The 19,275-nt window shown below is 39.8% G+C and overlaps 1 protein-coding gene across 25 annotated transcripts in view; it reads left to right on the top strand.

The window, feature by feature from the left end:
• Positions 1 to 18,339, top strand: part of RIMS2 (regulating synaptic membrane exocytosis 2) — a 598,980-nt gene extending 580,641 nt beyond the window's left edge. For all 25 annotated transcript variants that reach the window (XM_077748257.1, XM_077748267.1, XM_077748247.1 and 22 more), the window contains 5 exons: positions 8,828 to 8,969; positions 13,282 to 13,394; positions 13,720 to 13,821; positions 15,102 to 15,241; positions 15,668 to 18,339. In XM_077748257.1, the coding sequence (XP_077604383.1) occupies positions 8,828 to 8,969; positions 13,282 to 13,394; positions 13,720 to 13,821; positions 15,102 to 15,241; positions 15,668 to 15,886 (716 nt within the window). In that variant the 3' untranslated portion in view covers positions 15,887 to 18,339. The remainder of the gene's footprint in view (positions 1 to 8,827; positions 8,970 to 13,281; positions 13,395 to 13,719; positions 13,822 to 15,101; positions 15,242 to 15,667) is intronic.
• The last annotated feature ends 936 nt before the right edge of the window (positions 18,340 to 19,275 follow it).

The raw sequence follows: 19,275 nt of genomic DNA, 5'->3' as shown, positions 1-19,275 counted from the left end.
CTTCCCCCCCCCCCCCCCCCCCCCACTTATGCTCACTCTCCTCTCTCTCACTTTCTGTCTTTCTTTCAAAATAAGTAAATAAAAACTTTTAAAAAATAAATAACATAAATGTCACAGGTCCATCAGTAGGCACATAATATCAAGTTTTCTCACTCTTAGACATGCTCATTTTGATCACTTGGTTTAGAGATGACTGCCAGTTTCCTTCTAGGGAGGAGGAGCTATCTTTCCCTTCATAATTACTAAATAATCTCTGACGTGATACTTTGCTAACATATAAATATACTATTTCCCTAAAACCTTTCATCAAATGATTTTTTTTATATTTTTAATGTTTATTTCTTTTTGAGAGAGAGAGACAAAGTGCAAGTGGGGGTGGGTCAGAGAGAGACACACACACAGAATCTGAAGCAGACTCCAGGCTCTGAGCTGTCAGCACAGAGCCCAGTGCAGGGCTCGAACTCACAGACTTGCGAGATCATGACCTGAGCTGAAGTCAGACGCTTAACTGAGCCAGTCAGGTGTCCCTCATCAAATGACTTTAACATCAAATACTGATCCTTGCCTGAATCATTACATCAGGTAGAGTGATGTTTTTTTAATTTTTTAAATGTTTTTATTTATTTTTGAGAGAGAGAGAGACAAAGCACCAGCAGGAGAGGGGCCAAGAGAGAGAGGGATACATAGAATCCAAAGCAGGCTCCAGGCTTTCAGCTATCAGCACAGAGTCTGATGCTGAAGTCAGATCATGAGATCATGACCTGAGCTGAAGTTGGACACTCAACCGACTGAGCCCCCCAGGCACCACGGGGATAGTTATTTTAATGTAATTCTTATCTGAAACATAGCTGAGCTTTTTAAATAAACTGTTTAAAACTATGAATATTAATTTATTCCCTTTGCATTTTGCCATATGGTATAAATTAATTTGGTATTGATAATTTTCATACATTTATTATTATTTATGACATGAAATGTTTTTCTGTTTTTCTATAGATGAGTATTTTCAACTTATTTATTGTTTTTTAAATAAAATAAGTGTTTTCATTAATGGGTATATTTATACTAGGGTGAAATCTAATACTGCATATTAATTCCACATACAAAGAGCAAATTAAAAGGAGTTGTAAATGTAAAAGGATGTCAGGAATTAGAGATATTAAAAATCTGTCTCTAAGAGGAGACTAAGGAGATATGATGACAAAGTATAATGTGACATGGATCAGAAAAAAAATTTAGATTAAAAACCAAAGAGAGGTCAAAAAAACATAGATTTTAGTCAATAACCAGGTATCAGTATTTGTTCATTAATTATGACAATGTACCATAGCCATGTAAGATGTTAATAATAGGGAAAATTAGGTGTAGAGTATACTGGAATTTTCTGTACCATCATACCAATTTTCCTGTAAATCTAAAGCTATTCTAAAATTAAAAGTTTATTTAAAATTATATTAATGTTTTTAAAATATGAATCCAAAGTTTAAGAGCAATCATTAAAATTTCTTTAAGCATACTAATAAGATAAAAGCAATGAAAGCAGTTATTTAAAAAATACAAAATGCGGAGTTTTAATTAACAGAACTGTATTCCAAATGATCAATATTTAAATGATGTTGACAAAAAGGAAAAAATTATCAAAATTTAGAGAATGAAATACTGTGTTTTGGCTAGTGTGTGTGTGTCTGCTAGAATAGGTTGGGTTATGCTGTGATAACAAATGACTCAAAATTATCAGTGGCATAACTCAAAGTATTCATGTCTCACTCCTTCTGCATGTCGGTTAGGAGTCATACTTGTGGCTGTACTCAGGGACCCAGTCCAGTGAAGGTGCCTGTTGCTATCTACTTCCTCATAGAAGAGGTGGGACATGGTGACTCTCGTATCAGCTGTTGAAACTTCTGAGCTGAAGTTACTAGGGCCAATTTCGCCCACCTTTCATTGGCTGAACAAGCCACGTGACCACACCTAACTCCAGAGGTGGGGGGAAAGGTGAATATATTCAGACAGACCTACTGTCTATCATAATTATGACTTCTGCTTGTAGCTCACTGTATTGTAGCTATTAACTGCATAACTTTCATAATAGGACAAAGCTGTTGGAATAAATAGATTTGTGTCAAACTCTGAAATAATCTTAGAAATCAACTGCTACTTTCTGTTAATTTCTATTTTAATTGTTAATGCAGGTCCTGCTTTGGCTCAGAAGAAATAATCAGATATTTGTGCCTATTTTGTTTAGATTTTCAGAGATTTGAATTGTATGTATTATAGTAAGAAGCTCTTATATGCATAAATATAAGTACACATGCTTTTATACACAATTATAGTATTACTCATGAGTATCCCAAAATTGAAGTCTTGTAGGACCAAACAGGTAAATAAGTCTACCTCCTTCATGTCTTGATATATAATCTGCAGATGGGAAATTATGTTCTCAGTGGTCACCATAGAGGTGGGAGGGAGTGCTGGAGTTAATTCTTAAACTTGAAATTTTTAAAAAAAAATTTTTTATAGTTTATTTATTTTTGAGACAGAGAGAGACAGAGCACAAGTGGGGTAGGGGCAAAGAGAGAGGGAGACAGAATCTGAAACAGGCTCCAGGCTCTTGAGCTGTCAGCACAGAACCCGACAGGGGGCTCGAACCCACAAACCACGAGGTAATGACCTGAGCCAGAGTCAGATGCTTAACTGACTGAGCCACCCAGGCGCCCCTTAAACTTGAAAATTTGAGGAATTGGAAGGGTTAGGTGGAATAAAGTTCCATCTGAAAATCTTTTACTAAAGGTTAACTAGCCACTCTGGATCTCAACTTTCTCGTTGCTACAATAAAGGATTACATAAACCGCATGAAACACTGGATTCCTGAGATAGCTGCTGAAATTCTATGAATCAGTGATTTTAGAAATTCTCATTTTTAATGCAATTTAAAACTCTTTAAATGTGCTGCAAATGGCTTCTCTAAATTATACTTACTCTGGGAAATGGTAATGTTTAACAAAAAACAAAATCAGTGCCTTATTAACTCAGAGCCCATAAATTGTGGCCAAAACTAAAAATTAAAGTCAGTTTTCAGCATCTACCAACCTGTCTCCCACCTGTTTCCATAAATCGTTTCCCGCATTAATTGGCAAGAAAATCCTGACTCTATAGCAACTCTGCATGCAAATAGGAGATGAGACCTTCCAAGTGCTAGCAAGCAGCAGTGCGTTCTGTGGGTACAAGATTTGGAAAGAAGTCCCCATCAACACTAAGTTTGGCGTTTCGTTTTGAGCCTCATCTTGGGGCTTAGCAAAGTGTCCAAATTGGTAGCAGACGGGACCTTGATTGTTATTGGCCAGTCACTCAAAGAGTTTTCAGATATTATTAGGGGAAACTGACCCTTTGTTGTTTATTTACTCAAGTGGCTTTCTTTGAATACAAAGGGTGCCAAGTAAATGAGTCATCAGAGGAAGCAGAACAGAATCACAAGGATACTCTGTGTTCTGTTTCTGCCTGTGATGTTTGGCAATTCAAGAGCTTGGTTTTCACCGGCAGGCCTGTTCTCCAAATGCACCGTGGTTTAAAATACCAAACACCAGAGTGGTTTTAAGGGCTCTACCACAATATAATCTGGGCCTTAGTTCTATAGTTTGCTATCTGAGTATTTTAAACATCCAAATATAGGCACATATGTTATACATATATATGTGTATGTATGTAATGTGTATATACACACATGTATATGTACCTTTAAAAACATTGTTTAATCATGGCTGTTGAAATTATTCTTATGAATATCTTAAGTTGGTCTACTCCTCTGGTCACAATAGGTTATTTTTATAGATCTCGCTATTTAAAAGAAAATGTATCTAAAGAAGTCACCTATTGCTGCTTAATGGTTTTCCCAAATTTAACAGCTTAAGACAACATTCACTTATTAACTAATTAGTTAATTAACTAATTAATTAGTTCATGTGTTAGTCCCGTAGTTCTGTAAATCACACATCTGGGGTGGCATGGCTCAGTTTTCTGCTGAGGATGTCACGTTGCTGAAGCCAGGTGTTGACTGGGCTAAGTTACTGTCTGCAGGCTCTAGGGGAAAACTGCTTTCAGAGACATTCAAGTTGTTGGCGAAATCCGGTTCCTTACAGTTGTAGGCCCGAGGCCCCTGTGTTCTTGCTGCTTCTCAGCCAGGCATCACTCTCGGCAGCTAGAGGCTGCTGTTCACAGGTCCTTTCCACATGATTCCCTCCATCTTTAACAAAAAAGGTACACTGAGTCCTTCGTGTTTCACATCTCCGTCACTGACTCCTCTGGAATTAGCCAAAGAAAGCACCTGCTTTCAAAAGGCTCATGTGGGTGTGTCAGGCTCACTCAGATAATCTCCCTATTTTTTTTAAATTTTTTAAGTTTTTTTTTTATTTTTGAGAGAGAGCAAGACAGAGTGTGAGCTAGGGAGGGGCAGAGAGAAGAGGGAGACACAGAATCCGAAGCAGGCTCCAGGCTCCCAGCTGTCATCACAGAGCCCAACACGGGGCTCAAACCCACAATCTGTGAGATCAGCACCTGAGCCAAAATCGGACCCTTAACCAACCCAGGCACCCCTGATCTTTAGATCTCCCTATCTTTAGATCAACTGATTAGTAACCTTAATAACATAACATAATAACATCTACAAAATCCTTTTTGCCATATAAAGTAACATGACATGGGGCCATTTTAGAGTTTTGGCTACTACACTGACTTTATGTAGACACCAAAATCCACTGTTACTCAGATTCAGTTTTTAGGTTGAGTGACAGGACAAAGCTTTCATATCATTAAATGTGAATCTCCATGATCAATTATATTTAGACTAAATTATTTTTATTGTGAATGTGATAGGAAAGATTTGTAATACTGAAAAATACATTTACTTTTTAAATAAGTTTATGTGTGTATCAGATAAATGTATATTTGGAAGACATAAAGAGCTCTTATAAACGCAGCATATTACATAGAATTCTTTGATTCCATCAGATGACAATAAGTAACATCTCCTTAATGTATGCTATTAATCATGGTCTTGATCATACGCTAATGATACAGACTCATAGACTTTATAGATAAAAGATAGCAGAGATCGGGGCGCCCGGGTGGCTTGGTCGGTTGAGCATCCGACTTTCGCTTAGCTCACGATCTCGCGGTTGGTGGGTTGGAGCCCCGCATCGGGCTCTGTGCTGACTGCCAGCTCAGAGCCTGGAGCCTGCTTCAGTCTGTGACTCCCTCTCTCTCTGGCCCTCCCCTGCTCACGCTGTCTCTCTCTCTCTCTCTCTCCTAGAAATAAATAAAACATTTTAAAAAATTTAAAAAAAAAAAAGATAGCAGAGATCATCTGTCACCCATTCACCCCCCATTCCCTGCCTTTTTCATAAATGAGGAGCCAGAGACTCAGCGAATATGACTCAGAGAAAACCACAGTCAGCTAGTTAGTAGTAGAGATTGGCTTAGAAAACACGTTTTCTGATTCCCTACCTGGTAGTCATAGTAATGACAGAGCCATTAATTGAAGATTTTCCATGTATCAGGCACTTTCCCAAGCACTTAAAATATATTATTTTTCTTATTTTCACAAATATCCTATGAGGCAGGCATCCATGCCTCTGCCATTAGACAGTTTGAAAAACCTGAGTCAAAGAGGGAGTAAGTCACTCTCTCGATGTCACCCAGCTTGTATGTGGTTAGATGGGGGTTCAAAGAGAAACAGTCTGACACCAGGGCCTGACCCCATCAGTGTGCCCCACTCTCTCTACCTCACCAGCTGCTTCTAGGAGGTCCTTCCAGATGTAGTTATAGAGTTAGCCACGCAGGCTACCCACTGGCTATATTCTGATAACTAACCAGCAAAAAGCAGAGAATTGGGAGTCGGGGAACTGTGTGTAAATTTCAGTTCTGTCAGTTTCTGTGTAAGCTGCCAGGACCCATGGATGCTGTGTCTGTGAAATGCAGACTGTTGGAGTTGTTCTGAAGAGATTGCAGGTAGAAAGTAGTCTGTAAACACGAGGACTACAAGCTTGTTGTATTGTTGTTCTTTGACAAAGGGTAGCTGATCCTCCTCAACCTGTAATGGCAGGTTTGCAAGTCACTCTTGTGATGGTGGAGCCTGATGTCAAGTGAGAAGGCTGTGTGTCCTTTAGGAATCTCATTTCCTTTAAAAGTCATATGTTTCCTGTCCATCTCCTTATTCCACGTTTCCAGCTTCACTGAAGTGCTACGTCTCACTTGGAGGTGATCTATCTTACGGTTGCCACACAGAGAGGCCAGGATCCTAGCCCTTGGCTGGGCTCTGGCACAACAGCTTGGCACCATGATCCCAGCTCTCCCTGGACACAATTGTATGACTTTTCGACATAGCCATTTGGGGATCATTGTGAAATAATCAAAAATATTAAATGTATGAGTACCAAGAGTCTCTTCTTCATCTCTACTCTTTAAAAGAAAAAAAAATTTCCCTTTTTTGTGTATATGTGTATTTTTGCTCTACTATTTGAAAGGAAGTTACAGTCAATAGAACATTTCAGGTCTACGTACTTCAGCATATGTCTATAATGATGAGGAAATTTTTATAACACATGCCATTATTATTAGGAAAATTAACAATTTTCTTATCCTGTGTAATATCCAATCCATGTTCTGATTTTCCATATTTGTCCTAAAATTGCTTTTAGAATGTTTTGCTTCGAGCGTTTCTTGTTTTTATTTTTTTCCCAAAAAGAAACCAAAGTATACTCATTGCATTTAATGGTTACATCCCTGTGATATCTTAAAATGTGGACCAATTCCCCTATCTTCTTAGTTTGTTTATTTTCATAATGTTAACTTTTTTTTTCATGATATTAAGTTTTTAAAGAGACTAAGCCAATTCTCTTGAACAAAACCCATGCTCTAGGTTTGTCTAATATTTTTTTATTGTGTCATTTATCTTTTACTCTATCCTCTGTGTTTTTGAAAGCTCTAAGTTGGTTCCAAAGATCTGATTAGAAATAGGTTGTGTATTTTTGTCTAGAATAACTCGATAGGTGGTACTAGGTACTAGGTATCTTACTCAGGAGGCTCATTATGATCGTCCCACTATCAGTGCTACTAAGTTTGATCGCTTCATTAAGATGGTGATACGTGGCTGGTCTCCCAGTGTTCAAGTACATGTTTACCTTTAACAAGTAGAACTAAATCGTGAAATGATGTTGGGGACAGGGGGGCTAATATGAATATCCTTTCATCTAATGCTGTTAGCATCCACTGATGCACTTTACCGGAATCATTTATTGCATCGAAAGTTGCAAATTGGCCATTTAAAATTTTTTATCATTCCTTTTACATTTGTTAACTAACACTTTCTGTAAAGAAGAGACTTCCCTCAGAAGTAAGAAGGGATGCTTTAGATTGTCTTATGGTTCATATCAGTACAACATGTTTACTATCAATTTTCTAAAATATCGGCCTTAGATATTTTACAGGAACTGAGGAAATCCTGATCTACAGGAACTAAGCTGTAGATCGGTCATAGCTTATATGTGATACAAACTTTTTAGAGCATTTTGATGTACATTAAGATTGAACGTAGAGAATAGATGAAGTTGAAAGCAGTGTTTCAAAATGGTGAGCAAATATTCTAAGAGGTGTGGTGAGAGGAATTTCAAGAAGTCACAGTCAATATCAGCATATGTTTATCGATCTAAAATGAAATTACTAATACAGGCACTAAAAGAGCTTACCCAAAAACCTGGTGGTATGCATGGTCAGTGTAGATAAATATTTAGTCCTGACAAGAGGGAAGTGAATACAGTCGTTTGGCCTGTCACCCTGTTGCCCCACCTTTAGTAATCTCTCCACTACACATTCCCACCATTACTCTTCAGTACGCTTTGGTTATTTGTGCCATCCCTGAGCTGCACATCCCTTCTTCATGCCCTTCCCCGTGCCCTTCCCCGTGCCCTTCCCCAGGCCCTTCCCCAGGCCCAAAACCCTTCCCTCTTGCCGCTTTGGTCCCAGTGTGCCCGTCTCTCGAGCCCAGCTAAACTCCCACTCTCTCTGTGAAACTCCTTCCTCCCTGATGTCTCCAGATCACTAGCACACTCTGTCACCTCTCTGGTCCCTGACTCAGTTTCCTGTTTGGTCTTCTAATTGGCTGCTTTAAGTAAATCTCATATTCAAGCCGTCGAAGATGCCTGTGGACATGACTGCCCATGACTCCAAATTAGAAAGCTCTTTCCACATGGCATTGCTGGGGGTTTTTGCGTTCCCTTTGAGAGCCTTGCTGAAAGTTAACAACAGATTGTGAAACTATTATCAGACAGGCTCTCTCCCTTGTTTGGTTTTCTTTGTCCTCTAATATAGATCACCTTACAAAATCAGGTTTTCGTGTGAAGGTTAAGGCTAGAATTGAGGTTAACCCATGACCTATTCTTTGCAAATAAAGTCAAGCCCTAATCATTTCACTATGATCAAAAGAAAGAAAAAAAAAAGACAGGTGTAAATCAACCTTGCATTTAATTACAATGAAAACAAAGCTTGTTTTGTTTTCCTTAGGTGGAAACTTTTTGTTCCTTTTGTTACCAATTTGAACACTGCTTTAGATGGAAATAAAACAATGGTATTTTGTGATTCGTGAAGATATTTTAGAATATCTTCATCCCACTCAACAAGACATTGTTTCAAATACCTTTTCTCTCTGTCTCCTTAATAAGAGTGCTTTGTCTTTATGCAGTTTTTTCCATCTGACGACCTTCACCACGTTGGCTGATTATTTTTTGTTGCCAGATGGTGGTGGCAAAGCTGTCATGCCTCTTGTCTTGTGTCTGTGCAGAAGCAGGCGGTAAAAAGCTGCGGAGCACCGTCCAGAGAAGTACAGAAACGGGCCTGGCTGTGGAAATGAGGAACTGGATGACTCGACAGGCAAGCCGAGAATCTACGGATGGCAGCATGAACAGCTATAGCTCAGAAGGAAAGTGAGTGAGGCCAGCCTTGATGAGCATCGCTTCCATGCCTCACCAGAGATCATCTTCTGTCTCACTCTCTGTGCTTTCCCAGAAGCTAACTCCCCCTCTCAGTGGTGCCATTTTCATTTTCACTGGCTGACCTGCTGTGAAGAGAACTTCTTTCTGGCTCACGTACCACTGAGAGATGTGACCTATGTGGCTTTTTATGTCAAGGGAGATAGGTTTGGGAAGAAAGTGTTTTGCTTTAATAGCAGGACGCTAAAATGTGACTGTCACAACACACGCACATAAAAGTTTGCCCTTCCTTGACATAATATAGAGAAAGAATAAGAAAGAATAAGCACCCGTGCCACACCACTTGACCAATGCTAATCTTTAAAATCTTTGCTCTTAAGTTATTACTAAAAATTGTAGAACATTTGATACATACCCAGCTCCATGAAGTAACGAGCAGTTCATACTGATGTAATGCCACAAAGTAAGTTGCTGAGCCTCTCCTTTATGGAGTTAGCATATAGCTTTTCCTTCAGTGTAGCTGAGATATTTTTAAAACATTTGTCAAGATTGTGTAGCCCTGTCTCCAACAAGTTGACAATAATTAGCACCTGCAGATCCAGAGATAGATGTGTAAAGGACATTAATAGAAGAAAGTGGGGTTTGCTGACTGCACTCTGTCATCACCATGAAGGTATCAGATGTTTAGATGACATACCTGTAGCCAGTTCACCGACATGAGGTGATAAGGGCAGATTATCAATGATATGCCACAGCGAACGTTTGTCTAGCAAGATTATATAAACACAAGAGAGGTGTATGGTTTCTATACATTTATAAATAAGGTTATAAAGTGGGAAATGTGCATTGAGCTCTCATCGTTGCGGAGTGCTATGATAGATACTGTTAGGGATACAAAAATATCCTAACTGGGGCCTCTGGCACCCCAGCTGTTCATATAATATTGGAAAATTGAGATGAATACTCATAAACTCATTCAATAAATATTTTCATGCCTTCCTGTGCTCCAGGCACCATTCTGAGGAAGGAATAGAATTCATACAAAGGGGCCAAAATCAGACAGTAGTTAAGACCATGGGTTTGAGAACCACATAGGCTTCAGTCCTCATTTGTTTCTTGGTACTATAGAAACTTGGACAAGTTATTTAATTTTTCTCAGTTTCATTTTAATTAATTGAGCTTAACAAGTATTGAGTGCTTAGAGTATTCCAGACATGGTTCTAGGTGCTGGAGATACATCAGTGAACAGAACAGAATAAAACAAAAAACAAACCCTACCCTCACCAGATTTACAGTCTAATAGATAAGACAGACAAAACATAGGCAAAGTTGTTAATATGTATATATAAAGAAAATTAGTGAAGTATATAGTAGATTAGGTAGTATAAGTGCTAAGGAGAAAAAAGAAAGAAAGGACGAGAGATGATAGAGGGTATGGGTAGGTTTTATGTAAGGTAGACAGGGAAAAGGACATATTTGAGTAATGATGGGAAGAATACAGACATTTGAGGGAAGAACATTCCAGGCTGAAGCAATGCTGAGGCTCCGGGGCAGCACTTTGCCTGGCACGAGCAGTGGGCAGGACAGGGCCGTGGACTAAGGGCAGGAATAGTAATAGACTAGGAATTAAGACAGCGGGGGGCAGGGTGGACAGCTCGGATCATCTTTAGATACCATTGTGCGGACTTTTCTCTTACCCCAAGTGGGAGGAGAAACCAGTGGAGGATTTGAGCAGAGTCCTGATACTATCTGACTTTCATTTTAACAGATCACTCTGATAATGGTGGAGATGGAAAGTAAATTTGGCCACGGAGAGATCATTCAGGAGGCTGTTCAGTAATACCAGAGACAGAAAATAATGGCTTGGGCCACAAGGGTATCATTAGTGAAGTCAGATTCTGGATGTATTTTGACAGTAGAGCCAGTAAGAGTTATTGATATATTTGATGTAAGTAATGAGAGAAAGAGGGTGTATTCATTTGCTAGCACTAACTACTCTAACAAAATAGTGAAGACTGGGTAACTTAAATAACAGACATTCATTTTCTCATAGTTCTGGAGGCTAGAAATCCAAGGTCAAGTTGTATCAGGGTTAGTTTTTCCTGAGGCCTCTCTCCTTAACTTGCAGATCGCCTCTTCCTCAGCATGTGCTCACATGATATTTCTTCTATGCATGAATACCCCTGATGTCTCTTCTCCTTCTTCTTTTCTAATGTTTTTATTTACTTATTTTGAGAGAGAGAGAGTGAGCACAAGCAGGGGAAGAGCAGAGAGAGAAGGAGAGAGAGAATCCCAAACAGGTTCTGTACTGTCAGCACAGAGCCCAATGTGGGGCTCGAACCCACGAACCACGAGATCATGATCTGAGCCAAGATCAAGATTCAGACACTTAACCTGCTGAGCACCCCTGATGTCTCTTCTTCTTATAAGGATACCAGTCATATTAGATTAGGGCCCTTCCCTCATGACCTCATTTAACCTTAATTACCTCTTTAAGGACCCTATCTCATGGCACCTGGGTGGCTCAGTCGGTTAAGCGTCTGACTTCCGCTCAGGTCATGATCTCATGGTTCCTGGGTTTGAGCCCCGCGTCGGGCTCTGTACTGGCAGCTAGCTCAGAGCCTGAAGCCTGTTTCAGATTCTGTGTCTCCCTCTCTCTGACTCTCTCCTGCTCACGCTGTCTCTCTCTCTCTCTCTCTCTCTCTCTCTCTCTCAGAAATAAATAAAACATTTAAAAAAAATTTTTAAAGGGCCCTATCTCCAGCTATATCTTACTGAGGGTTAAGGCTTCAACATAGGCATTGATTGGGGGGACACAGTTTAGTCCATAACAAAGAGGAAATTCTTACCCCAAGCTGGGCAATTGAAAGAATGAAGTTGCTATTTAAGATGAGTATCCCCTAAGGGGTGCCTGGGTGGCTCAGTCCTCTAAGCTTCGGACTTCAGCTCAGGTAATGATTTCATGGTTTGTGAGTTCAAGCCCTGCATCAGGCTTTCTGCTGTCAGTATAGAGCCTGCTTCACATCTTCTGTCCCCTTCTCTCTCTGCCCCTCCCCAGCTCACACACACACATGTGCTTTCTTCTCTCTGTCTCTCTCTCTCTTAAAAATAAATAAAAACATTAAAAAAAAAAAAAAGATGAGAATCTCCTGAGAAGAACAGAATTTGGCTTTTGTTTGTTTTAAGATTGGGAGTCCGTGGGGACAGGTTAAGTAGCAGTTATCTATTAGACATGCAAGCAGGTATATAGACAGCACAGATCAAATCCAGGTCTGTGGTCCAAGCTGGAGATGTCAATCTAGGCCATATCAGCATAGATGGCATTTAAAACCATGAAACTGCATGAGGTTGCAAAGATTGGGGCATGCGGAAAAAAGTAAGTCAAAGGATCCAGCTCTCAAAATTTCATGGCAGGACCAGTGAAGGAGACTGAGGTAGAGTGGCCAAAGAGGAAAGTCAGAGGACCAGAGGGTCTGGGGAGTAAAGTGGAACATTTTTCATGTTCATGAAACATGTTTCAAGGAAGAGGGAGGGCTCCATTGTGTCAGATGACGCTAAGGTGTTAAAGTTACTAACGCTTAGTGACCCTAAGTTACTAACGGTTACTAACAGTTGGGTTTACCACTGTGGCCCTTAGGTCACCTTGGACAGAGGAATTTTGGTAGAGTGGAGAAAAATAAGACAAGCGAGAGAGCAAGGAAAAACTGAATCGAGTTTTAAGAGAGAACAAGAAAAAAGAAATAAAAATAGTAATAGAGTAAACTCCCCCAAGGAGTTTCTAGTCGAGAAGCGGGGTGGTAGGTAGCAGCAGAGGAAGTAGAGTGAGGAAAAGGATTTTTTTTTTAAGGTAGAAGGTTTTTTTTTAAGGTGGAAGAATAACAGTATGTCTGTGCACTGCTGGGAATGATCTGGAAGAGCTTCTTCATCTATAAAACAGGTTAGATATTAAAACTGATCTCCTAGTGCCGCTACGAGGATTACATACGACAGTGCGTGTTGTGGAGTAAGTGTTCAGCAGGTGCTCAGTGTTACTGATAGAAATCACGGTCCGTGTCCTCCAGACGAGGAGGAGAAAGACACACACACACAGCAGCCCGCAGTGCAGTGTGACAGGTGCTTCTGGCAACACACATGGGCCACTACAGAAGAAGAAAGGAAGAGCCATGGGAAGTGGAGCTGGGTGTTAGGATCTAATTAACGTAAGTGGAAAATAGTGGTAGCAACAGAAGGAGGCAAGAGAGAAACCCGAGCTGCCTGAGAGTAAACGGGTTGAGGGTCTAATCTCAACCTGTTCTTCTGCTTTTAGTCTGATCTTCCCTGGTGTCCGCCTGGCCTCCGACAGCCAATTCAGTGATTTTCTGGATGGCCTTGGCCCTGCCCAGCTGGTGGGGCGCCAGACTCTGGCTACACCTGCAATGGGTAAGAATTTCTGTCATGTGGTTTCATCGTTTCTCTTTTAGATTATTGAAAATCACATTCCCTGATTCCATAGGGTCTTGAACCGTATTGTCAACCGGAATAAATATTTTTATTTTACCGACAAAAATGTTTAACCAATTTTTCACTTTATTTAAATATGCTTTTTAAAGGAAGATATCACTGATAACATTTTAGATGTAGTTGAATTTAGGAAAATATATGAGAAATGATGGAATGATCTAAAACCAAGGTCTTTTGACACACACACTCTTCTTACTGCATTTGTACCCTAAGGCCTGTCTGTTTCTTCCTCATATGCCACTAGGTGACATTCAGGTAGGAATGATGGACAAAAAGGGACAACTGGAGGTGGAAATCATTCGGGCTCGTGGCCTTGTTGTAAAACCAGGTTCCAAGACACTGCCAGGTAATAACAGAAGAGACGCTTCTATTATTCACAATCCATCCATGCTTTTCAATTCAGAGACTTTGTTTTTGATTAGATACTGAAAACCTGGTTTTTTGATAATCAAAGATACTAATAATAAGTGAGTCTGTTATCTGTAGTAGTTTGTGTATTGATCCTAAGTGAGCATTCAGTGGGGCTCCTGGGTGACTCAGTTGGTTAAGCGTCTGACTTTGGCTCAGGTCATGATCTCACAGTTCGTGGGTTCGCGCCCCGCGTCGTGTTCTGTGCTGATGGCTCAGAGCCTGGAGCCTGCTTCAGATTCTGTGTCTCCCGCTCTCTCTGTCCCTCCCTCGCTTGTGCTCTGTCTCTCTCTCTGTCTCAAAAATAAATTCTGAAATAAATGTTTCTAAACGAGCATTCAGTGAGGGTGTTCTGGTAGGGAGAATTTAAGTTGTTAAATATGTATGTACATAGTGGAAACCATTGCAAAATAAAAACTACCACACTTTGATAATTTTGTACAACGTATACAGAAGAAGTTCTTTTTCTTATTAGCTGATGTTTTGTGTTATTCTTTATCTGGAGCTTCAAAATTCTCCTTGGGAATTCTTTTTTTTTGTTGTTTTGTTTTTTTTGTTTTTTTGAATTTCTAGGAGAGAGAGAGAGACAGCGTGAGAAGGGGAGGGTCAGAGAGAGAGGGAGTCACAGACTGAAACAGGCTCCAGGCTCTGAGCTAGCAGTCAGCACAGAGCCCGACGCGGGGCCCGAACGCACGAACCGTGAGACCATGACCTAAGCGAAAGTCGGACGCTTAACCGACTAAGCCACCCAGGCGCCCCCCCTTGGGAATTCTTAAAACCCTGGAATTAGAATAAAAACAGATACAGGTTGCCAAGGTAGCAAAAGCCTTTGTATACAGGACATCCTAATTAGAAAACTTTTACTTCCTGTATTATACAAAGAAAGAATGGCACCATTATCAGTGTTTATTGTGATGTCACGGATTTCATACTGAAATGTTATAATCTAAGGTGCTTGGAGCCATGAAAAAAATGTCACAGACTCCAGATACATTGTGCAGAGATGTATAGGAGATCTGATATGTAGAACAGTTAGTGAGGAATAGCAGTTTTATAATAAATAAATAATGATTGTGACACAGTGCGGCAGGACTGGTGACTTTTGATTGCTGGCTCTTTCAACCCGACAGTAAGCTGTTGTAGCTATCACGTGCGAGTTGGGTATTTCATAACCATTGCTCCTCACTTAACCCTCCCCTCTGTGTTTTCTTTCCCAAGCACCATATGTAAAGGTGTATCTGTTAGATAATGGAGTCTGCGTAGCCAAAAAGAAAACAAAGGTGGCAAGGAAAACGCTGGAGCCCCTTTACCAGCAACTATTATCTTTCGAAGAAAGTCCCCAAGGGAAGGTGTTACAGGTATTTACCGAACTGTTTATCCCTCACATAAGAACGTATTTCCATGGAGTCAAACCTTGCACCCACACATCTTCTTATTCCAATCTTTTTCGTTGCTCACGGTCCAAATTCTTGGAAATGTCAAAACAATGGCTAGTGCTATAAAGCCACAGATGCTGTTATTTCTTTAACAGTGAGCTCTAGACTTGCAAAGCCCCATCGTACACAAACTCTAATCTCCTTGGACTGCTTATGATCGTACCAGTCTAGTACACTTTTCTCCATGTACTTCGGACTCCAGTAGTTAAAAACAAGTATCCCAGCAATTAAAATACAACTAGTTAACTTAATGTTTGATGTCAGCACATTAACTGAATGTATTTTAGTTTACAAGTTTTCGTGTATATAATTCTACTGACACTACCCTCCTTTGTATTTTGCCAACAGATCATTGTCTGGGGAGATTATGGCCGCATGGATCACAAATCCTTTATGGGAGTGGCCCAGATACTTTTAGATGAACTGGAGCTATCCAACATGGTGATTGGATGGTTCAAACTTTTCCCCCCTTCCTCCCTAGTAGATCCAACCTTGGCCCCTCTGACAAGAAGAGCTTCCCAATCATCTCTCGAAAGTTCAACTGGACCTTCTTACTCTCGTTCATAGCAGCTGTAAAACTGTTGTCATAGCAACCAGCGTTACAAAAAAAATAAAAAAAAAATCACAGGTCGCCAACCCTGGTAACACTGCATGCTTAATGTTGTGTCTTCTGAGCCTGTTTCTAGGGATACAAAGTGATCCTGTGTTCTCAGAGGAAGTTGCACACATTGTGCCCTAAAGATGGCCCTCAGGTGAAAGAGCAGAGTTATGAAGAACTATTAGGTTTGGAGTTCAATAACACTCGGGTTTTGGTCCAATCTGAAGCCATGGATTAATCTCAAAGAATCAGTCAGTTTCATGCAACAAAAGCCCTTTTCAATGGCACCTTTATATTTTTATCGTTCCTTTTTCTTCAGTTCTCTGACCCCAAAGCCCTGTTATGCCACAGAAATGGAGCTATACAGTCATTAAGCCATGTTACAAGTCAAGGAGTGAAGTCCTAGGAAGCATCAGGTGAAAAGCAAGAGACCAAAGAAGTGGTCCAGGACGGACGTCAGCCCTCCTCCGGATGGTGACCAGGGGCAGCCAGTCCAGCGTGAACGGCGGCCGACTCAGAGCTCCGGCAGGCATGCCATTCACTAACGCCACGTTGTGTTGGACTCTGAAAAACAAAATTCTGTGGCTACACTGTACTGAATGAAATTAAAGAAACTTTTTTTGCATGGACACAGATTAGCTGAATACTTAAATTATTTTCTTGGGGCTGCAACTTGCAAAAAAAACAAAAAAGAATAAAAATCAGCCATTTTCAACAATTTATATTATTTTTAAAAATAAATTTCACTATTGCATGGTTTTAAAAAGGGGAGAGAATGCAACAGGGTGGTACAAAGACACACCATGTTTATTCTTTAAACTAATCATAGTCTGTGTTTTGGCAGACATTACAAATGAGAATACTTTCTAGAAGATACTTAAAATTCTCTTTATGTGACAAATAAGCAAAATATATTCCATTTATTTCCATGTTAAATATACAAATCTTACGAAATTCAATATGTGCAAATTGTTCACATCTCTCTTCCACTTCTCTGTCTTACTTTTCCCCTTCGATCTTTTAATCTTTTGTTTTCTTTCTCCCTACCAGAGTGATTATGCTAAAAGATTACAAGTTTTTGACCCGATGCTCCTTATACCCCATGTTTGATTCAGAGCTATAGATGCTTCTGAATTTATGAATTTCTCAAGGGAAAAAAAAAACTAAGAGCTTTCTTTATTTCAAGCATGTTGAAAAGGATTTTGCAACATGACTTGGGAGTACATTAAAGTAAGTCAGCATGTGTTTGATAAAGAAGATATTTGAACTTTTGCAATTTATTGTACAGTGCATGGTACTTTTATTTTCTCCTTCAAAGTTCAGTTTACAGGAAAACCCTAAAATCATGTGGCCATTGTGATGTCTAATAAATTTGTTTTTAGCACCAGCATTATTCATACAGGGGTTACAGTATTATTTCTAGAAGGTCTTAGGTTTTGTTTTTTAATTAATTAAAGCAATTTCTTTAGCCAATTTCCATTTACTATGTGAATAGAAACACTGCTAAAAATTTGGAGCCTGAAACACAGGGCTGTTTATTAATTCATTTTTCTGTAGTAAAATACAAGTTTTCACAAATTATATTTCTAAAGAAATATAGTAAACATAAATATGCAACAAATAATTTTAAAGCTCCAATTTTTAGGTGACTCAAAGAAAGTCAATCTGCCTACTAATAGTTCTTTGATGCCATCACCAAAATTCTCCGCCCCAAATCCCCTAAGGTCAAGCCCCTGCCTTTGGTTTTACAGACAGTTATCACCATTGGGTGGTGCTGCAAGGTCAATTTCTCTTAAGTTTCCCTATGGAGAGGAAAAGTCACTGGTTAATGTAATAAACCACCCATACGTTCTGTTTCTTTATGTAGCCTTTGATAATGCATTCTTACAGATTGATTTTAATTTCTTACAGTAACTTTTGAAATCCACATACATACCATTTAAGGCCATGCACAAAAATATTGCTTTCTTCTTTTTTTTTTTTCCTTTTTAAATTCCATGCTGACCATTAAAAACTATCATGCTTGATATGGTGCAAAAGTTAAAATGAGTCTCACTAAAAATGCCTTCTCTTTACGTGGTGCAATATGAAATACACCGAGACTGTGTCTTGATGTTCTGAGATCTACGATGGGCCCAGGTAAAGTTGTTAAAAGAACGGATAAAACCTTATGGAAATAATTTAGACACTTGCGTACCAGCAGCAATTGATTTAATAGACCTATCGTGTCTATACTCTCCCTTAGAATAAACGTTTACCATTTTCCTGATATGAAGATGCAGTCACATAATCTTTTGTGCATATTCCTATATAAATTATTTCTAATTTTAATAAGAAGGACATGACTGTATGGAATATTTGTACATACTTGTCATTATGCAGTATTTATTTAAAAGTTGGTGTATCTTTTTTTTTTTAATTTTCACATGTCTGCACCTCGACTTGTGGTTTAGCCATGTAAATAGCACTATTCCAGTGACCATTGCTGCCCTGTACATAGTATGTTTTAAAAGTAAAGGGAATTCCAGTTGGAAAAAAAAAAAAAAAAGGGCAGATTAGTCCTGTAATGAACACCAACTGATGTAAATCAAATTCATTCTGGTGATGGTATTTAACACTTTAAATAAAACATTTTCTTTACAGACGTTGTATGCGCGGCTTTTCTCTGGCTTCTCTTCATCCCCATCAGAGTTTCCTTGAGCTCATGCATCATTTTAAGATAACAACATATTTTTCTCCTTCTCCGTGCCAGAAGCAGACTGCTGGTCTTAGCAAATAGCCCTCAGTAGAGCATGTTTTCAAAGAGCCAAAGGATTTCTGCACACATCATTAAAAGTTGCTGCTTTAGGGAAAATAAAAAGATTGTTATTCTGTGGTTGGGGGGGAAATGGTGGCTCCAGATTGAGGTGCTTTCTGGTTAAATGACTCAGCAGCTCACAGAGTCTGTGAGTGAACTGAATGAGATTTCTGAGTCATTGTCACCTCCACGGATGGCAGAGTCCTGGAGAATCACAGAGCCGTCTGCCATTCCTTGGGTGAAGGTGACGAGAGTGATGGGCTTTACGCAGCTGTGTTGGTTCGGGGTGGGGGGTGCATTTTCAGCGGGGGAGATGCCTGTGGTTAACGGGACGTGAACCACCTGTCCAGAGACTGGCTTCTGTAGTGTAGCCCTGGAGGCGAGGGTTTCTGCGGATCCTCCCAGGGCAGCTCCTCAAAGTGGAAGAAAGCCCCCAGCAGAGTTCTGTCGGAAGTCCCCCCACCCTGCCTCCCAGCTCTAAATTCAAAAGCCAGCTTAATTAGTCAGAAATCCAAACCTAGTTTTCTCTCCGTTCTTGGAAATAGCCATCTCTTCCATTTG

Source organism: Crocuta crocuta, unplaced genomic scaffold (assembly GCF_008692635.1).
Source record: "Crocuta crocuta isolate KB4526 unplaced genomic scaffold, BGI_CrCroc_1.0 scaffold39, whole genome shotgun sequence".
Taxonomy (NCBI): Eukaryota; Metazoa; Chordata; class Mammalia; order Carnivora; family Hyaenidae; genus Crocuta; species Crocuta crocuta.
This window is presented reverse-complemented; position numbering and strand designations above follow the sequence as displayed.